At 58.1% G+C, this 16565-nt stretch overlaps 1 protein-coding gene across 1 annotated transcript in view; it reads right to left on the bottom strand.

Moving 5' to 3' along the window:
- Positions 1-16565, bottom strand: part of myo5aa (myosin VAa) — an 82401-nt gene that overhangs the window by 9160 nt on the left and 56676 nt on the right. Inside the window, exons 27-29 of the mRNA XM_064984576.1 lie at positions 16247-16474; positions 15601-15701; positions 13880-13936 (exon numbers count right to left, since the gene is read on the bottom strand). Coding sequence (XP_064840648.1) covers positions 13880-13936; positions 15601-15701; positions 16247-16474 — 386 coding nt within the window. The remainder of the gene's footprint in view (positions 1-13879; positions 13937-15600; positions 15702-16246; positions 16475-16565) is intronic.

Raw genomic sequence — 16565 nt, 5'->3', positions numbered from 1 at the left:
GGAGGAGGGATAATGGTGGACTAGAGGAGGAGGGATGATGGTGGACTAGAGGAGGAGGGATGATGGTGGACTAGAGGAGGAGGGGGTGATGGTGGACTAGAGGAGGTGGGGTGGTGGTGGACTAGAGGAGGAGGGATGATGGTGGACTAGAGGAGGAGGGGTGATGGTGGACTAGAGGAGGAGGGATAATGGTGTACTAGAGGAGGAGGGATGATGGTGGACTAGAGGAGGAGGGATGATGGTGGACTAGAGGAGGAGGGGTGATGGTGGACTAGAGGAGGAGGGATGATGGTGGACTAGAGGAGGAGGGATGGTGGTGGACTAGAGGAGGAGGGATGGTGGTGGACTAGAGGAGGTGGGGTGGTGGTGGACTAGAGGAGGAGGAATGATGGTGGACTAGAGGAGGAGGGATGGTGGTGGACTAGAACAGGAGGGATGGTGGTGGACTAGAGGAGGTGGGGTGGTGGTGGACTAGAGGAGGTGGGGTGGTGGTGGACTAGAGGAGGTGGGGTGGTGGTGGACTAGAGGAGGACTAGGGGTGGTGGTGGAAAAGAGGAGGAGGGATAATGGTGGACTAGAGGAGGAGGGGTGATGGTGGACTAGAGGAGGAGGGGTGATGGTGGACTAGAGGAGGAGGGATGATGGTGGACAAGAGGAGGCGGGGTGGTGGTGGAAAAGAGGAGGAGGGATAATGGTGTACTAGAGGAGGAGGGATGATGGTGGACTAGAGGAGGAGGGATGATGGTGGACTAGAGGAGGGATGATGGTGGACTAGAGGAGGAGGGGTGATGGTGGACTAGGAGGAGGAGGGATGGTGGTGGACTAGAGGAGGAGGGATGATGGTGGACTAGAGGAGGAGGGATTATGGTGGACTAGAGGAGGTGGGGTGGTGGTGGACTAGAGAGGAGGGATGGTGGTGGACTAGAGGAGGTAGGATGATGGTGGACTAGAGGAGGAGGGGTGGTGGTGGACTAGAGGAGGAGGGATAATGGTGTACTAGAGGAGGAGGGATGATGGTGGACTAGAGGAGGAGGAGGTGGGGTGGTGGTGGACTAGAGGAGGGGGGGATAATGGTGGACTAGAGGAGGGGGGATAATGGTGGACTAGAGGAGGAGGGATGATGGTGGACTAGAGGAGGAGGGATGATGGTGGACTAGAGGTGGAGTGGTGGTGGACTAGAGGAGGAGGGATGGTGGTGGACTAGAGGAGGTGGGATGGTGGTGGACTAGAGGAGGTGGACTAGGGAGGTGGTGGTGGACTAGAGGAGGTGGGGTGGTGGTGGACTAGAGGAGGTGGGGTGGTGGTGGACTAGATGAGGTGGGGTGGTGGTGGACTAGAGGAGGTGGGATGATGGTGGACTAGAGGAGGTGGGGTGGTGGTGGACTAGAGGAGGTGGGGTGGTGGTGGACTAGAGGAGGTGGGGTGGTGGTGGACTAGAGGAGGAGGGATAATGGTGGACTAGAGGAGGTGGGGTGGTGGTGGACTAGAGGAGGTGGGGTGGTGGTGGACTAGAGGAGGAGGGATAATGGTGGACTAGAGGAGGAGGGATGATGGTGGACTAGAGGAGGAGGTATGATGGTGGACTAGGGGAGGTGGAGTGGTGGTGGACTAGAGGAGAAGGGATGATGGTGGACTAGAGGAGGTGGGGTGGTGGTGGACCAGAGGAGGTGGGGTGGTGGTGGACTAGAGGAGGTGGGGTGGTGGTGGACTAGAGGAGGAGGGATGATGGTGGACTAGAGGAGGCGGGGTGGTGGTGGACTAGAGGAGGCGGGGTGGTGGTGGACTAGAGGAGGTGGGGTGGTGGTGGACTAGAGGAGGCGGGGTGGTGGTGGACTAGAGGAGGCGGGTGGTGGTGGACGAGATGAGGAGGGATGATGGTGGACGAGAGGAGGTGGGGTGGTGGTGGACTAGAGGAGGAGGGGTGATGGTGGACTAGAGGAGGAGGGATGATGGTGGACTAGAGGAGGAGGGATGATGGTGGACTAGAGGAGGAGGGATTATGGTGGACTAGAGGAGGAGAGGGATGGTGGTGGACTGGAGGAGATGGGGTGGTGGTGGACTAGAGGAGGGGGGATAATGGTGGACTAGAGGAGGAGGGATGATGGTGGACTAGAGGAGGAGGGATGATGGTGGACTAGAGGAGGAGGGATGATGGTGGACTAGAGGAGGAGGGATGGTGGACTAGAGGTGGGTGGTGGTGGACTAGAGGAGGTGGGGTGGTGGTGGACTAGAGGAGGAGGGGTGGTGGTGGACTAGAGGAGGAGGGATGATGGTGGACTAGAGGAGGAGGGATGATGGTGGACTGGAGGAGGTGGGGTGTGTGGTGGACTAGAGGAGGGGGATAATGGTGGACTAGAGGAGGGGGGATAATGGTGGACTAGAGGAGGAGGGATGATGGTGGACTAGAGGAGGAGGGATGATGGTGGACTAGAGGTGGAGTGGTGGTGGACTAGAGGAGGAGGGATGGTGGTGGACTAGAGGAGGTGGGATGGTGGTGGACTAGAGGAGGTGGGGTGGTGGTGGACTAGAGGAGGTGGGGTGGTGGTGGACTAGAGGAGGTGGGGTGGTGGTGGACTAGAGGAGGTGGGGTGGTGGTGGACTAGAGGAGGTGGGATGATGGTGGACTAGAGGAGGTGGGATGGTGGTGGACTAGAGGAGGTGGGGTGGTGGTGGACTAGAGGAGGTGGGGTGGTGGTGGACTAGAGGAGGAGGGATAATGGTGGACTAGAGGAGGTGGGGTGGTGGTGGAGTAGAGGAGGTGGGGTGGTGGTGGACTAGAGGAGGAGGGATAATGGTGGACTAGAGGAGGAGGGATGATGTGGACTAGAGGAGGAGGTATGATGGTGGACTAGAGGAGGAGGTATGATGGTGGACTAGAGGTGGAGTGGTGGTGGACTAGAGGAGAAGGGATGATGGTGGACTAGAGGAGGTGGGGTGGTGGTGGACCAGAGGAGGTGGGGTGGTGGTGGACTAGAGGAGGTGGGGGGTGGTGGTGGACTAGAGGAGGAGGGATGATGGTGGACTAGAGGAGGCGGGGTGGTGGTGGACTAGAGGAGGTGGGGTGGTGGTGGACTAGAGGAGGTGGGGTGGTGGTGGACTAGAGGAGGCGGGGTGGTGGTGGACTAGAGGAGGACGGGTGGTGGTGGACTAGAGGAGGAGGGATGATGGTGGACTAGAGGAGGTGGGGTGGTGGTGGACTAGAGGAGGAGGGATGATGGTGGACTAGAGGAGGAGGGATGATGGAGGACTAGAGGAGGAGGGATGATGGTGGACTAGAGGAGGAGGGATTATGGTGGACTAGAGGAGGAGGGATGATGGTGGACTGGAGGAGATGGGGTGGTGGTGGACTAGAGGAGGAGGGGGATAATGGTGGACTAGAGGAGGAGGGATGATGGTGGACTAGAGGAGGAGGGATGATGGTGGACTAGAGGAGGAGGGATGATGGTGGACTAGAGGAGGAGGTATGATGGTGGACTAGAGGAGGTGGGGTGGTGGTGGACTAGAGGAGGTGGGGTGGTGGTGGACTAGAGGAGGAGGGGTGGTGGTGGACTAGAGGAGGAGGGATGATGGTGGACTAGAGGAGGAGGGATGATGGTGGACTAGAGGAGGAGAGATGATGGTGGACTAGAGGAGGAGGGGATGATGGTGGACTAGAGGAGGAGGGATGATGGTGGACTAGAGGAGGTGGGGTGGTGGTGGACTAGAGGAGGAGGGATGATGGTGGACTAGAGGAGGAGGGATTATGGTGGACTAGTTGAGGTGGGGTGGTGGTGGACTAGAGTAGGAGGGATGGTGGTGGACTAGAGGAGGTGGGATGATGGTGGACTAGAGGAGGTAGGGATGATGGTGGACTAGAGGAGGAGGGATAATGGTGGACTAGAGGAGGAGGGATGATGGTGCACTAGAGGAGGTGGGATGATGGTGGACTAGAGGAGGTGGGGTGGTGGTGGACTAGAGGAGGGGGATAATGGTGGACTAGAGGAGGAGGGGGGGATAATGGTGGACTAGAGGAGGAGGGATGATGGTGGACTAGAGGAGGAGGGATGATGGTGGACTAGAGGTGGAGTGGTGGTGGACTAGAGGAGGAGGGATGGTGGTGGACTAGAGGAGGTGGGGATGGTGGTGGACTAGAGGAGGTGGGATGGTGGTGGACTAGAGGAGGTGGGGTGGTGGTGGACTAGAGGAGGTGGGGTGGTGGTGGACTAGAGGAGGTGGGGTGGTGGTGGACTAGAGGAGGTGGGATGATGGTGGACTAGAGGAGGTGGGGTGGTGGTGGACTAGAGGAGGTGGGGTGGTGGTGGACTAGAGGAGGTGGGGTGGTGGTGGACTAGAGGAGGAGGGATAATGGTGGACTAGAGGAGGAGGGATGATGGTGGACTAGAGGAGGAGGTATGATGGTGGACTAGAGGTGGAGTGGTGGTGGACTAGAGGAGAAGGGATGATGGTGGACTAGAGGAGGTGGGGTGGTGGTGGACCAGAGGAGGTGGGGTGGTGGTGGACTAGAGGAGGTGGGGTGGTGGTGGACTAGAGGAGGAGGGGTGGTGGTGGACTAGAGGAGGAGGGGTGGTGGTGGACTAGAGGAGGAGGAGGGATGGTGGTGGACTAGAGGAGGAGGGATGATGGTGGACTAGAGGAGGAGGGATGATGGTGGACTAGAGGAGGAGGTATGATGGTGGACTAGAGGTGGGGTGGTGGTGGACTAGAGGAGGTGGGGTGGTGGTGGACTAGAGGAGGTGGGGTGGTGGTGGACTAGAGGAGGTGGGGTGGTGGTGGACTAGAGGAGGAGGGATGATGGTGGACTAGAGGAGGAGGGATGATGGTGGACTAGAGGAGGAGGTATGATGGTGGACTAGAGGTGGGGGTGGTGGACTAGAGGAGGTGGGGTGGTGGTGGACTAGAGGAGGTGGGGTGATGGTGGACTAGAGGAGGAGGACTAGAGGAGGCGGGGTGGTGGTGGACTAGAGGAGGCGGGGTGGTGGTGGACTAGAGGAGGCGGGGTGGTGGTGGACTAGAGGAGGCGGGGTGGTGGTGGACTAGAGGAGGCGGGGTGGTGGTGGACTAGAGGAGGAGGGGTGGTGGTGGACTAGAGGAGGCGGGATGATGGTGGACTAGAGGAGGCGGGGTGGTGGTGGACTAGAGCAGGAGGGGTGATGGTGGACTAGAGGAGGAGGGATGATGGTGGACTAGAGGAGGAGGGATTATGGTGGACTAGAGGAGGTGGGGTGGTGGTGGACTAGAGGAGGAGGGATGATGGTGGACTGGAGGAGATGGGGTGGTGGTGGACTAGAGGAGGGGGATAATGGTGGACTAGAGGAGGAGGGATGATGGTGGACTAGAGGAGGAGGGATGATGGTGGACTAGAGGAGGAGGGATGATGGTGGACTAGAGGAGGTGGGGTGATGGTGGACTAGAGGAGGTGGGGTGGTGGTGGACTAGAGGAGGAGGGGTGGTGGTGGACTAGAGGAGGAGAGGGGGTGGTGGTGGACTAGAGGAGGAGGGATGATGGTGGACTAGAGGAGGAGGGATGATGGTGGACTAGAGGAGGAGGGATTATGGTGGACTAGAGGAGGTGGGGTGGTGGTGGACTAGAGGAGGAGGGATGATGGTGGACTGGAGGAGATGGGGTGGTGGTGGACTAGAGGAGGGGGGATAATGGTGGACTAGAGCAGGAGGGATGATGGTGGACTAGAGGAGGAGGGATGATGGTGGACTAGAGGAGGAGGGATGATGGTGGACTAGAGGTGGAGTGGTGGTGGACTAGAGGAGGTGGGGTGGTGGTGGACTAGAGGAGGAGGGGTGGTGGTGGACTAGAGGAGGAGGGGTGGTGGTGGACTAGAGGAGGAGGGATGATGGTGGACTAGAGGAGGAGGGATGATGGTGGACTAGAGGAGGAGGGATAGAGGAGGAGGGGTGGTGGTGGACTAGAGGAGGTGGGGTGGTGGTGGACTAGAGGAGGAGGTATGATGGTGGACTAGAGGTGGGGTGGTGGTGGACTAGAGGAGGAGGGATGGTGGTGGACTAGAGGAGGTGGGGTGGTGGTGGACTAGAGGAGGTGGGGTGGTGGTGGACTAGAGGAGGTGGGGTGGTGGTGGACTAGAGGAGGAGGGGTGATGGTGGACTAGAGGAGGTGGGGTGGTGGTGGACTAGAGGAGGAGGGGTGGTGGTGGACTAGAGGAGGAGGGGTGGTGGTGGACTAGAGGAGGAGGGATGGTGGTGGACTAGAGGAGGTGGAGTGGTGGTGGACTAGAGGAGGAGGGATGATGGTGGACTAGAGGAGGTGGGGTGGTGGTGGACTAGAGGAGGTGGGGTGGTGGTGGACTAGAGGAGGAGGGGTGGTGGTGGACTAGAGGAGGAGGGGTGGTGGTGGACTAGAGGAGGAGGGATGGTGGTGGACTAGAGGGAGGTGGGGTGGTGGTGGACTAGAGGAGGTGGGTTGTTGGTGGACTAGAGGAGGTGGGTTGGTGGTGGACTAGAGGAGGTGGGGTGGTGGTGGACTAGAGGAGGGGGATGATGGTGGACTAGAGGAGGTGGGGTGGTGGTGGACGAGAGGAGGAGGGATGGTGGTGGACTAGAGGAGGTGGGGTGCTGGTGGACTAGAAGAGGTGGGATGGTGGTGGACTAGGAGGATGGTGGTGGTGGGATGGTGGTGGACTAGAGGAGGTGGGGTGGTGGTGGACTAGAGGAGGTGGGGTGGTGGTGGACTAGAGGAGGTGGGGTGGTGGTGGACTAGAGGAGGTGGGGTGGTGGTGGACTAGAGGAGGAGGGATGGTGTTGGACTAGAGGAGGAGGGATGGTGGTGGACTAGAGGAGGTGGGGTGGTGGTGGACTAGAGGAGGTGGGGTGGTGGTGGACTAGAGGAGGTGGGGTGGTGGTGGACTAGAGGAGGAGGGATGATGATGGTGGACTAGAGGAGGAGGGATGATGGTGGACTAGAGGAGGAGGGATGATGGTGGACTAGAGGAGGAGGGATGATGGTGGACTAGGGGGGAGGGATGATGGTGGACTAGAGGAGGTGGGGTGGTGGTGGAGTAGAGGAGGAGGGATGATGGTGGACTAGAGGAGGTGGGGTGGTGGTGGACTGAGGAGGAGGGATGATGGTGGACTAGGGGAGGAGGGATGATGGTGGACTAGAGGAGGTGGGGTGGTGGTGGAGTAGAGGAGGAGGGATGATGGTGGACTAGAGGAGGTGGGGTGGTGGTGGACTAGAGGAGGAGGGATGATGGTGGACTAGAGGAGGTGGGGTGGTGGTGGACTAGAGGAGGTGGGGTGGTGGTGGACTAGAGGAGGTGGGGTGGTGGTGGACTAGAGGAGGTGGGGTGGTGGTGGACTAGAGGAGGTGGGGTGGTGGTGGACTAGAGGAGGTGGGGTGATGGTGGACTAGAGGAGGTGGGGTGATGGTGGACTAGAGGAGGTGAGGTGGTGGTGGACTAGAGGAGGTGGGGTGATGGTGGACTAGAGGAGGTGGGGTGATGGTGGACTAGAGGAGGTGGGGTGATGGTGGACTAGAGGAGGAGGGATGATGGTGGACTAGAGGAGGAGGGATGATGGTGGACTAGAGGAGGTGGGGTGGTGGTGGACTAGAGGAGGTGGGGTGGTGGTGGACTAGAGGAGGTGGGGTGGTGGTGGACTAGAGGAGGTGGGGTGATGGTGGACTAGAGGAGGAGGGGTGATGGTGGACTAGAGGAGGAGGGGTGATGGTGGACTAGAGGAGGAGGGGTGATGGTGGACTAGAGGAGGAGGTATGATGGTGGACTAGAGGTGGGTGGTGGTGGACTAGAGGAGGAGGGATGATGGTGGACTAGAGGAGGTGGGGTGGTGGTGGACTAGAGGAGGTGGGGTGGTGGTGGACTAGAGGAGGAGGGGTGGTGGTGGACTAGAGGAGGAGGGGTGGTGGTGGACTAGAGGAGGAGGGATGGTGGTGGACTAGAGGAGGTGGGGTGGTGGTGGACTAGAGGAGGTGGGGAGGTGGTGGACTAGAGGAGGTGGGGTGGTGGTGGACTAGAGGAGGTGGGTTGGTGGTAGACTAGAGGGAGGTGGGGTGGTGGTGGACTAGAGGAGGAGGGATGATGGTGGACTAGAGGAGGTGGGGTGGTGGTGGACTAGAGGAGGTGGGGTGGTGGTGGACTAGAGGAGGAGGGATGGTGTTGGACTCGAGGAGGGGGATGGTGGTGGACTAGAGGAGGTGGGGTGGTGGTGGACTAGAGGAGGTGGGGTGGTGGTGGACTAGAGGAGGTGGGGTGGTGGTGGACTAGAGGAGGTGGGGTGGTGGTGGACTAGAGGAGGTGGGGTGGTGGTGGACTAGAGGAGGTGGGATGTTGTTGGACTAGAGGAGGTGGGGTGGTGGTGGACTAGAGGAGGAGGGATAATGGTGTACTAGAGGAGGAGGGATAATGGTGGACTAGAGGAGGAGGGATGATGGTGGACTAGAGGAGGAGGGATGATGGTGGACTAGGGGAGGAGGGATGATGGTGGACTAGAGGAGGTGGGGTGGTGGTGGAGTAGAGGAGGAGGGATGATGGTGGAGTAGAGGAGGTGGGGTGGTGGTGGACTTGAGGAGGAGGGATGATGGTGGACTAGGGGAGGAGGGATGATGGTGGACTAGAGGAGGTGGGGTGGTGGTGGACTAGAGGAGGAGGGATGATGGTGGATTAGAGGAGGTGGGGTGGTGGTGGACTTGAGGAGGAGGGATGATGGTGGACTAGAGGAGGTGGGGTGGTGGTGGACTAGAGGAGGTGGGGTGGTGGTGGACTAGAGGAGTGGGAGGTAGAGGGGGTGGTGGTGGACTAGAGGAGGGGATGGTGGGGTGGTGGTGGACTAGAGGAGGTGGGGTGGTGGTGGACTAGAGGAGGTGGGGTGATGGTGGACTAGAGGAGGTGGGGTGATGGTGGACTAGAGGAGGTGAGGTGGTGGTGGACTAGAGGAGGTGGGGGTGATGGTGGACTAGAGGAGGTGGGGTGATGGTGGACTAGAGGAGGTGGGGTGATGGTGGACTAGAGGAGGAGGGATGATGGTGGACTAGAGGAGGAGGGATGATGGTGGACTAGAGGAGGTGGGGTGGTGGTGGACTAGAGGAGGTGGGGTGGTGGTGGACTAGAGGAGGTGGGGTGGTGGTGGACTAGAGGAGGAGGGGTGATGGTGGACTAGAGGAGGAGGGGTGATGGTGGACTAGAGGAGGAGGGGTGATGGTGGACTAGAGGAGGAGGGGTGATGGTGGACTAGAGGAGGAGGGATGATGGTGGACTAGAGGAGGGAGGTATGATGGTGGACTAGAGGTGGAGTGGTGGTGGACTAGAGGAGGAGGGATGATGGTGGACTAGAGGAGGTGGGGTGGTGGTGGACTAGAGGAGGTGGGGTGGTGGTGGACTAGAGGAGGAGGGATGTTGGTGGACTAGAGGAGTAGGGTTCGTGGTGGACTAGAGGAGGAGGGAAGGTGGTGGACTAGAGGAGGTGGGGTGGTGGTGGACTAGAGGAGGTGGGGTGGTGGTGGACTAGAGGAGGAGGGGTTGGTGGTGGACTAGAGGAGGAGGGGTTGGTGGTAGACTAGAGGTGGGGTGGTGGTGGGAGGGTGGGGTGGTGGTGGACTAGAGGAGGAGGGATGATGGTGGACTAGAGGAGGTGGGGTGGTGGTGGACTAGAGGAGGTGGGGTGGTGGTGGACTAGAGGAGGAGGGATGGTGTTGGACTCGAGGAGGAGGGATGGTGGTGGACTGGACTAGGAGGAGGAGGTGGGGTGGTGGTGGACTAGAGGAGGTGGGGTGGTGGTGGACTAGAGGAGGTGGGGTGGTGGTGGACTAGAGGAGGTGGGGTGGTGGTGGACTAGAGGAGGTGGGGTGGTGGTGGACTAGAGGAGGAGGGATGATGTTGGACTAGAGGAGGTGGGGTGGTGGTGGACTAGAGGAGGAGGGATAATGGTGGACTAGAGGAGGAGGGATAATGGTGGACTAGAGGAGGAGGGATGATGGTGGACTAGAGGAGGAGGGATGATGGTGGACTAGGGGAGGAGGGATGATGGTGGACTAGAGGAGGTGGGGTGGTGGTGGACTAGAGGAGGAGGGATGATGGTGGAGTAGAGGAGGTGGGGTGGTGGTGGACTTGAGGAGGAGGGATGATGGTGGACTAGAGGAGGTGGGGTGGTGGTGGACTAGAGGAGGAGGGATGATGTTGGACTAGAGGAGGTAGAGGGGGTGGTGGTGGACTAGAGGAGGAGGGATAATGGTGTACTAGAGGAGGAGGGATAATGGTGGACTAGAGGAGGAGGGATGATGGTGGACTAGAGGAGGAGGGATGATGGTGGACTAGGGGAGGAGGGATGATGGTGGACTAGAGGAGGTGGGGTGGTGGTGGACTAGAGGAGGAGGGATGATGGTGGACTAGAGGAGGTGGGGTGGTGGTGGACTTGAGGAGGAGGGATGGTGGTGGACTAGAGGAGGTGGGGTGGTGGTGGACTAGAGGAGGTGGGGTGGTGGTGGACTAGAGGAGGTGGGGTGGGGGTGGTGGACTAGAGGAGGTGGGGTGGTGGTGGACTAGAGGAGGTGGGGTGATGGTGGACTAGAGGAGGTGGGGTGGTGGTGGACTAGAGGAGGAGGGATGATGTTGGACTAGAGGAGGTGGGGTGGTGGTGGACTAGAGGAGGTGGGGTGGTAGTGGACTAGAGGAGGTGGGGTGGTGGTGGACTAGAGGAGGTGGGGTGGTGGTGGACTAGAGGAGGTGGGGTGGTGGTGGACTAGAGGAGGAGGGATGATGGTGGACTAGGAGGAGGACTGGGGTGGTGGTGGACTAGAGGAGGTGGGGTGGTGGTGGACTAGAGGAGGTGGGGTGGTGGTGGACTAGAGGAGGTGGGGTGGTGGTGGACTAGAGGAGGTGGGGTGGTGGTGGACTAGAGGAGGTGGGGTGATGGTGGACTAGAGGAGGTGGGGTGATGGTGGACTAGAGGAGGTGAGGTGGTGGTGGACTAGAGGAGGTGGGGTGCTGGTGGACTAGAGGAGGTGGGTTGATGGTGGACTAGAGGAGGAGGGGTGATGGTGGACTAGAGGAGGAGGGATGATGGTGGACTAGAGGAGGAGGGATTATGGTGGACTAGAGGAGGTGGGGTGGTGGTGGACTAGAGGAGGTGGGGTGGTGGTGGACTAGAGGAGGTGGGGTGGTGGTGGACTAGAGGAGGAGGGGTGATGGTGGACTAGAGGAGGAGGGGTGATGGTGGACTAGAGGAGGAGGGGTGATGGTGGACTAGAGGAGGAGGGGTGATGGTGGACTAGAGGAGGAGGGATGATGGTGGACTAGAGGAGGAGGGATGATGGTGGACTAGTGGAGGAGGTATGATGGTGGACTAGAGGTGGAGTGGTGGTGGACTAGAGGAGGAGGGATGATGGTGGACTAGAGGAGGTGGGGTGGTGGTGGACGAGAGGAGGAGGGGTGGTGGTGGACTAGAGGAGGAGGGGTGGTGGTGGACTAGAGGAGGAGGGGGTGGTGGTGGACTAGAGGAGGAGGGATGGTGGTGGACTAGAGGAGGTGGGGTGGTGGTGGACTAGAGGAGGTGGGTTGGTGGTAGACTAGAGGAGGTGGGGTGGTGGTGGACTAGAGGAGGAGGGATGATGGTGGACTAGAGGAGGTGGGGTGGTGGTGGACTAGAGGAGGAGGGATGGTGGTGGACTAGAGGAGGTGGGGTGGTGGTGGACTAGAAGAGGTGGGATGGTGGTGGACTAGAGGAGGTGGGATGGTGGTGGACTAGAGGAGGTGGGGTGGTGGTGGACTAGAGGAGGTGGGGTGGTGGTGGACTAGAGGAGGTGGGGTGGTGGTGGACTAGAGGAGGAGGGATGGTGTTGGACTAGAGGAGGAGGGATGGTGGTGGACTAGAGGAGGTGGGGTGGTGGTGGACTAGAGGAGGTGGGGTGGTGGTGGACTAGAGGAGGTGGGGTGGTGGTGGACTAGAGGAGGTGGGGTGGTGGTGGACTAGAGGAGGTGGGGTGGTGGTGGACTAGAGGAGGAGGGATGATGTTGGACTAGAGGAGGAGGGATAATGGTGGACTAGAGGAGGAGGGATGATGGTGGACTAGAGGAGGAGGGATGATGGTGGACTAGGGGGAGGAGGGATGATGGTGGACTAGAGGAGGTGGGGTGGTGGTGGAGTAGAGGAGGAGGGATGATGGTGGAGTAGAGGAGGTGGGGTGGTGGTGGACTAGAGGAGGAGGGATGATGGTGGACTAGAGGGGGTGGGGTGGTGGTGGACTAGAGGAGGTGGGGTGGTGGTGGACTAGAGGAGGTGGGGTGGTGGTGGACTAGAGGAGGTGGGGTGGTGGTGGACTAGAGGAGGTGGGGTGGTGGTGGACTAGAGGAGGTGGGGTGGTGGTGGACTAGAGGAGGTGGGGTGGTGGTGGACTAGAGGAGGAGGGATGATGTTGGACTAGAGGGAGGTGGGGTGGTGGTGGACTAGAGGAGGAGGGATAATGGTGGACTAGAGGAGGAGGGATGATGGTGGACTAGAGGAGGAGGGATGATGGTGGACTAGAGGAGGAGGGATGATGGTGGACTAGAGGAGGAGGGTGATGGTGGTGGACTAGAGGAGGTGAGGTGATGGTGGACTAGAGGAGGTGGGGTGGTGGTGGACTAGAGGAGGAGGGATGATGGTGGACTAGAGGAGGTGGGGTGGTGGACTAGAGGAGGTGGGGTGGTGGTGGACTAGAGGAGGAGGGGTGGTGGTGGACTAGAGGAGGAGGGGTGGTGGTGGACTAGAGGAGGAGGGATGATGGTGGACTAGAGGAGGTGGGATGATGGTGGACTAGAGGAGGAGGGATAATGGTGGACTTGAGGAGGAGGGATAATGGTGGACTTGAGGAGGAGGGATGATGGTGGACTTGAGGAGGAGGGATGATGGTGGACTAGAGAGGAGGTGGGGTGGTGGTGGACTAGAGGAGGTGGGGTGGTGGTGGACTAGAGGAGGTGGGGTGGTGGTGGACTAGAGGAGGTGGGGTGGTGGTGGACTAGAGGAGGTGGGGTGGTGGTGGACTAGAGGAGGAGGGATGATGGTGGACTCGAGGAGGTGGGGTGGTGGTGGACTAGAGGAGGTGGGGTGGTGGTGGACTAGAGGAGGTGAGGTGGTGGTGGACTAGAGGAGGTGGGGTGGTGGTGAACTAGAGGAGGTGGGGTGGTGGTGGACTAGAGGAGGAGGGATGATGGTGGACTGGAGGAGGAGGGATGATGGTGGACTGGAGGAGGAGGGATGATGGTGGACTGGAGGAGGAGGGATGATGGTGGACTCGAGGAGGTGGGGTGGTGGTGGACTAGAGGAGGTGGGGTGGTGGTGGACTAGAGAAGGAGGGATGGTGGTGGACTAGAGGAGGTGGGCGGTAGAGAACAAGCAAAATGATCAAAATCTGAAATGACAAGGATTCTTAACACAACGTAACACACAGGGTGGTAGCAACATGATGGAACTAACAAAACACAACACAGGGAAACACACGGTTGGTAAAGATGCAGGTTTGGTTCCATGCAGAAGACATTTCATAGGAGCTGATTAGTAATTAAGAGTCTGTGCATCATTCATGACTAACCTTCAACCCATACAGAGGCTAACCTCGTTTAGCTTCAACCTAGTTAGATTACCAGGAGCGTCATCATCATACCAGTTAGCAGGCAGCTTCACCACTTCCAGTACAGTTTAGGCATCACGGCGTGCAAAACAAGCAGACCCATTGCTACTGAAGCAAATCTAGTTTTATCACCTACATAATATATCATTAATATAGATTCAATATCAGCCAGCCATCATCAACTATATTATCCTATCCAATAAAAAGCCTCCGCTCAGTCTTGCTCAATCCCCATTGGTCAGCGTGGCCAGGCATGCTCCGCCTCACGATGCAAAGCACACATCCGATTACCTGAGCTGATTTAGGAGCTCATTGGCTTCTAGTGGTTTACGCAAGAACCTGGGAGATCTGCGCACAACAGAGAGAGGAGTTCACACACACAGTTCTCAAACACATACAGATCTCACACACACTGAGTGTACTCATGGAGTACATCAGACATACTGGTGGGGAGCTTGTACTGTAATGAGTCCTCTGTGGAACTCTGGGGGAGGTGACAGACAGAAGGAGAAGGGGGAGGGAAAGGTAAAGAGGGAAGGGGGTGACAGACAGAAGGAGGGGAGGGAAAGGTAAAGAGGGAAGGTGGGGGGGGTGACAGACAGAAGGAGATAGGGGGAGGGAAAGGTAAAGAGGGAAGGGGGTGACAGACAGAAGGAGATAGGGGGAGGGAAGGGTAAAGAGGGAAGGGGGTGACAGACAGAAGGAGATAGGGGGAGGGAAAGTGAAAGAGGGAAGGGGGTGACAGACAGAAGAAGATAGGGGGGAGGGAAAGGTAAAGAGGGAAGGGGGTGACAGACAGAAGGAGATAGGGGGAGGGAAAGGTAAAGACTTAACCAGTTTAGGCATCGCCCGCGGCAAAACAAGCAGACCCATACTGAAGGGAAGGGGTGACAGACAGAAGGAGATAGGGGGGAGGGAAGGTAAAGAGGGAAGGGGGTGACAGACAGAAGGAGATACCTGGGAGATCTGCGTATTAACAGAGGGGGAGGGAAAGGTAAAGAGGAAGGGGGTGACAGACAGAAGGAGATAGGGGGGGAGGTAAAGAGGGAAGGGGGTGACAGACAGAAGGAGATAGGGGGAGGGAAAGGTAAAGAGGGAAGGGGGTGACAGACAGAAGGAGATAGGGGGAGGGAAAGGTAAAGAGGGAAGGGGTGACAGACAGAAGGAGATAGGGGGAGGGAAAGGTAAAGAGGGAAGGGGGTGACAGACAGAAGGAGATAGGGGGAGGGAAAGGTAAAGAGGGAAGGGGTGACAGACAGAAGGAGATAGGGGGGGAGGGAAAGGTAAAGAGGGAAGGGGGTGACAGACAGAAGGAGATAGGGGGGGAGGGAAAGGTAAAGAGGGAAGGGGGTGACAGACAGAAGGAGATAGGGGGAGGGAAAGGTAAAGAGGGAAGGGGGTGACAGACAGAAGGAGATAGGGGGAGGGAAAGGTAAAGAGGGAAGGGGGTGACAGACAGAAGGAGAAGGGGGAGATAAAGAGGGAAGGGGTGACAGACAGAAGGAGATAGGGGGAGGTAAAGAGGGAAGGGGGTGACAGACAGAAGGAGATAGGGGGAAGGTAAAGAGGGAAGGGGTGACAGACAGAAGGAGATAGGGGGAGGGAAAGGTAAAGAGGGAAGGGGGTGACAGACAGAAGGAGATAGGGGGAGGGAAAGGTAAAGAGGGAAGGGGGTGACAGACAGAAGGAGATAGGGGGGGAAGGTAAAGAGGGAAGGGGGTGACAGACAGAAGGAGATAGGTAAAGAGGGAAGGGGGTGACAGACAGAAGGAGATAGGGGGAGGGAAAGGTAAAGAGGGAAGGGGGTGACAGACAGAAGGAGATAGGGGGGAAAGGAAAGCAAAAGAGAAAACGAAAGAGAGAAAGGGAGAGAGAAAGCAAGAAGGAGAGGGAAAGCGAAGAGAAGGGGAGAGAGAGAAAGCGAGAGAGATTGAGGAGATACAGAGAAAAGGAGATAGAGGGATGGGGAGGGAAAGTGAAAGAGAAAAAGAGAGAGAGAAAGAGAGTTGTACCTGTTGGTCTCTTTGAGTCCTAGATAAGCCTGAGTGATTGTACCAGAGTCCTTCATCTTATGGACATCCTCTGCATAGTGCACTGGCTCCGTCATCGTCTCCTGGAGAGAGGGATGACATGGAGGGGGATGAGAGAGAAAGAGGAAAATAACCACATTCACATGTAGAGAAGACACAACAGAGCATCAGGCAGAGAACAGAGAGAAGACACTATTATTTCACGTGAATCTTGACCCATCCAGTATTGTGAATATAAAGACCATACATATGGTGGCGTTACATGCAAATAGTACCTTCTCATCCTTTAGGAAGGCATGGCAGGAGAGAGAAGAGAGGAGAGAGGGAGAGAAGGAGAGAAGAGACTGGAGTGTTAGAAGCATTGATAGTGCAGTGGACAGACATGAAAAGGTTTCACGTGTGTGTATATATGTGTATATATCTATATCTGCAAGACTGTGTGCATATATGCATGTCTGTGCATGGGTCAGTGTGTCTGTGTATGGGTCAGTGTGCATGTGTGTGTGTCTGTGCATGGGTCAGTGTGCATGTGTGTGTGTCTGTGCATGGGTCAGTGTGCATGTGTGTGTGTTTGCACATGTCCGTGTGTGTGTGTGTGTGTGTGTGTGGGTACCTCCATGTCTCCTACCTTGTGCTGCATGGCCTCCTTCTGTGAGACCAATTGAGATCGTAGAATCAACACCTCCTCTTTCCGCACCTCCAGCTCCTCGCACGAGGAGTTCAGTTGGTCCATGAGAACTTTGTAGGGTGGACTTCCTGGTGCCCCTGCCCCAGCGCCTGCATTACCCAGCAGGCTCTGCCTCATGGCGGTCAGGTCGTGCTTCAACTTCTTGTTCTCGGAATCCAGCTCCTGGCGCTGTGGATTAAAGATGGATGCCGCCGGCGGCAGTCAGAGTTAAAACCCACCCATAGAGACGGCAATGTCAAGGCTAAAATGGGTCATATCC

This window comes from Oncorhynchus masou, chromosome 2, assembly GCF_036934945.1.
Source record: "Oncorhynchus masou masou isolate Uvic2021 chromosome 2, UVic_Omas_1.1, whole genome shotgun sequence".
Classification (NCBI taxonomy): domain Eukaryota; kingdom Metazoa; phylum Chordata; class Actinopteri; order Salmoniformes; family Salmonidae; genus Oncorhynchus; species Oncorhynchus masou.
Note: the sequence above shows the minus strand (reverse complement) of the source record. Positions and strands in the feature narration are given on the sequence as shown.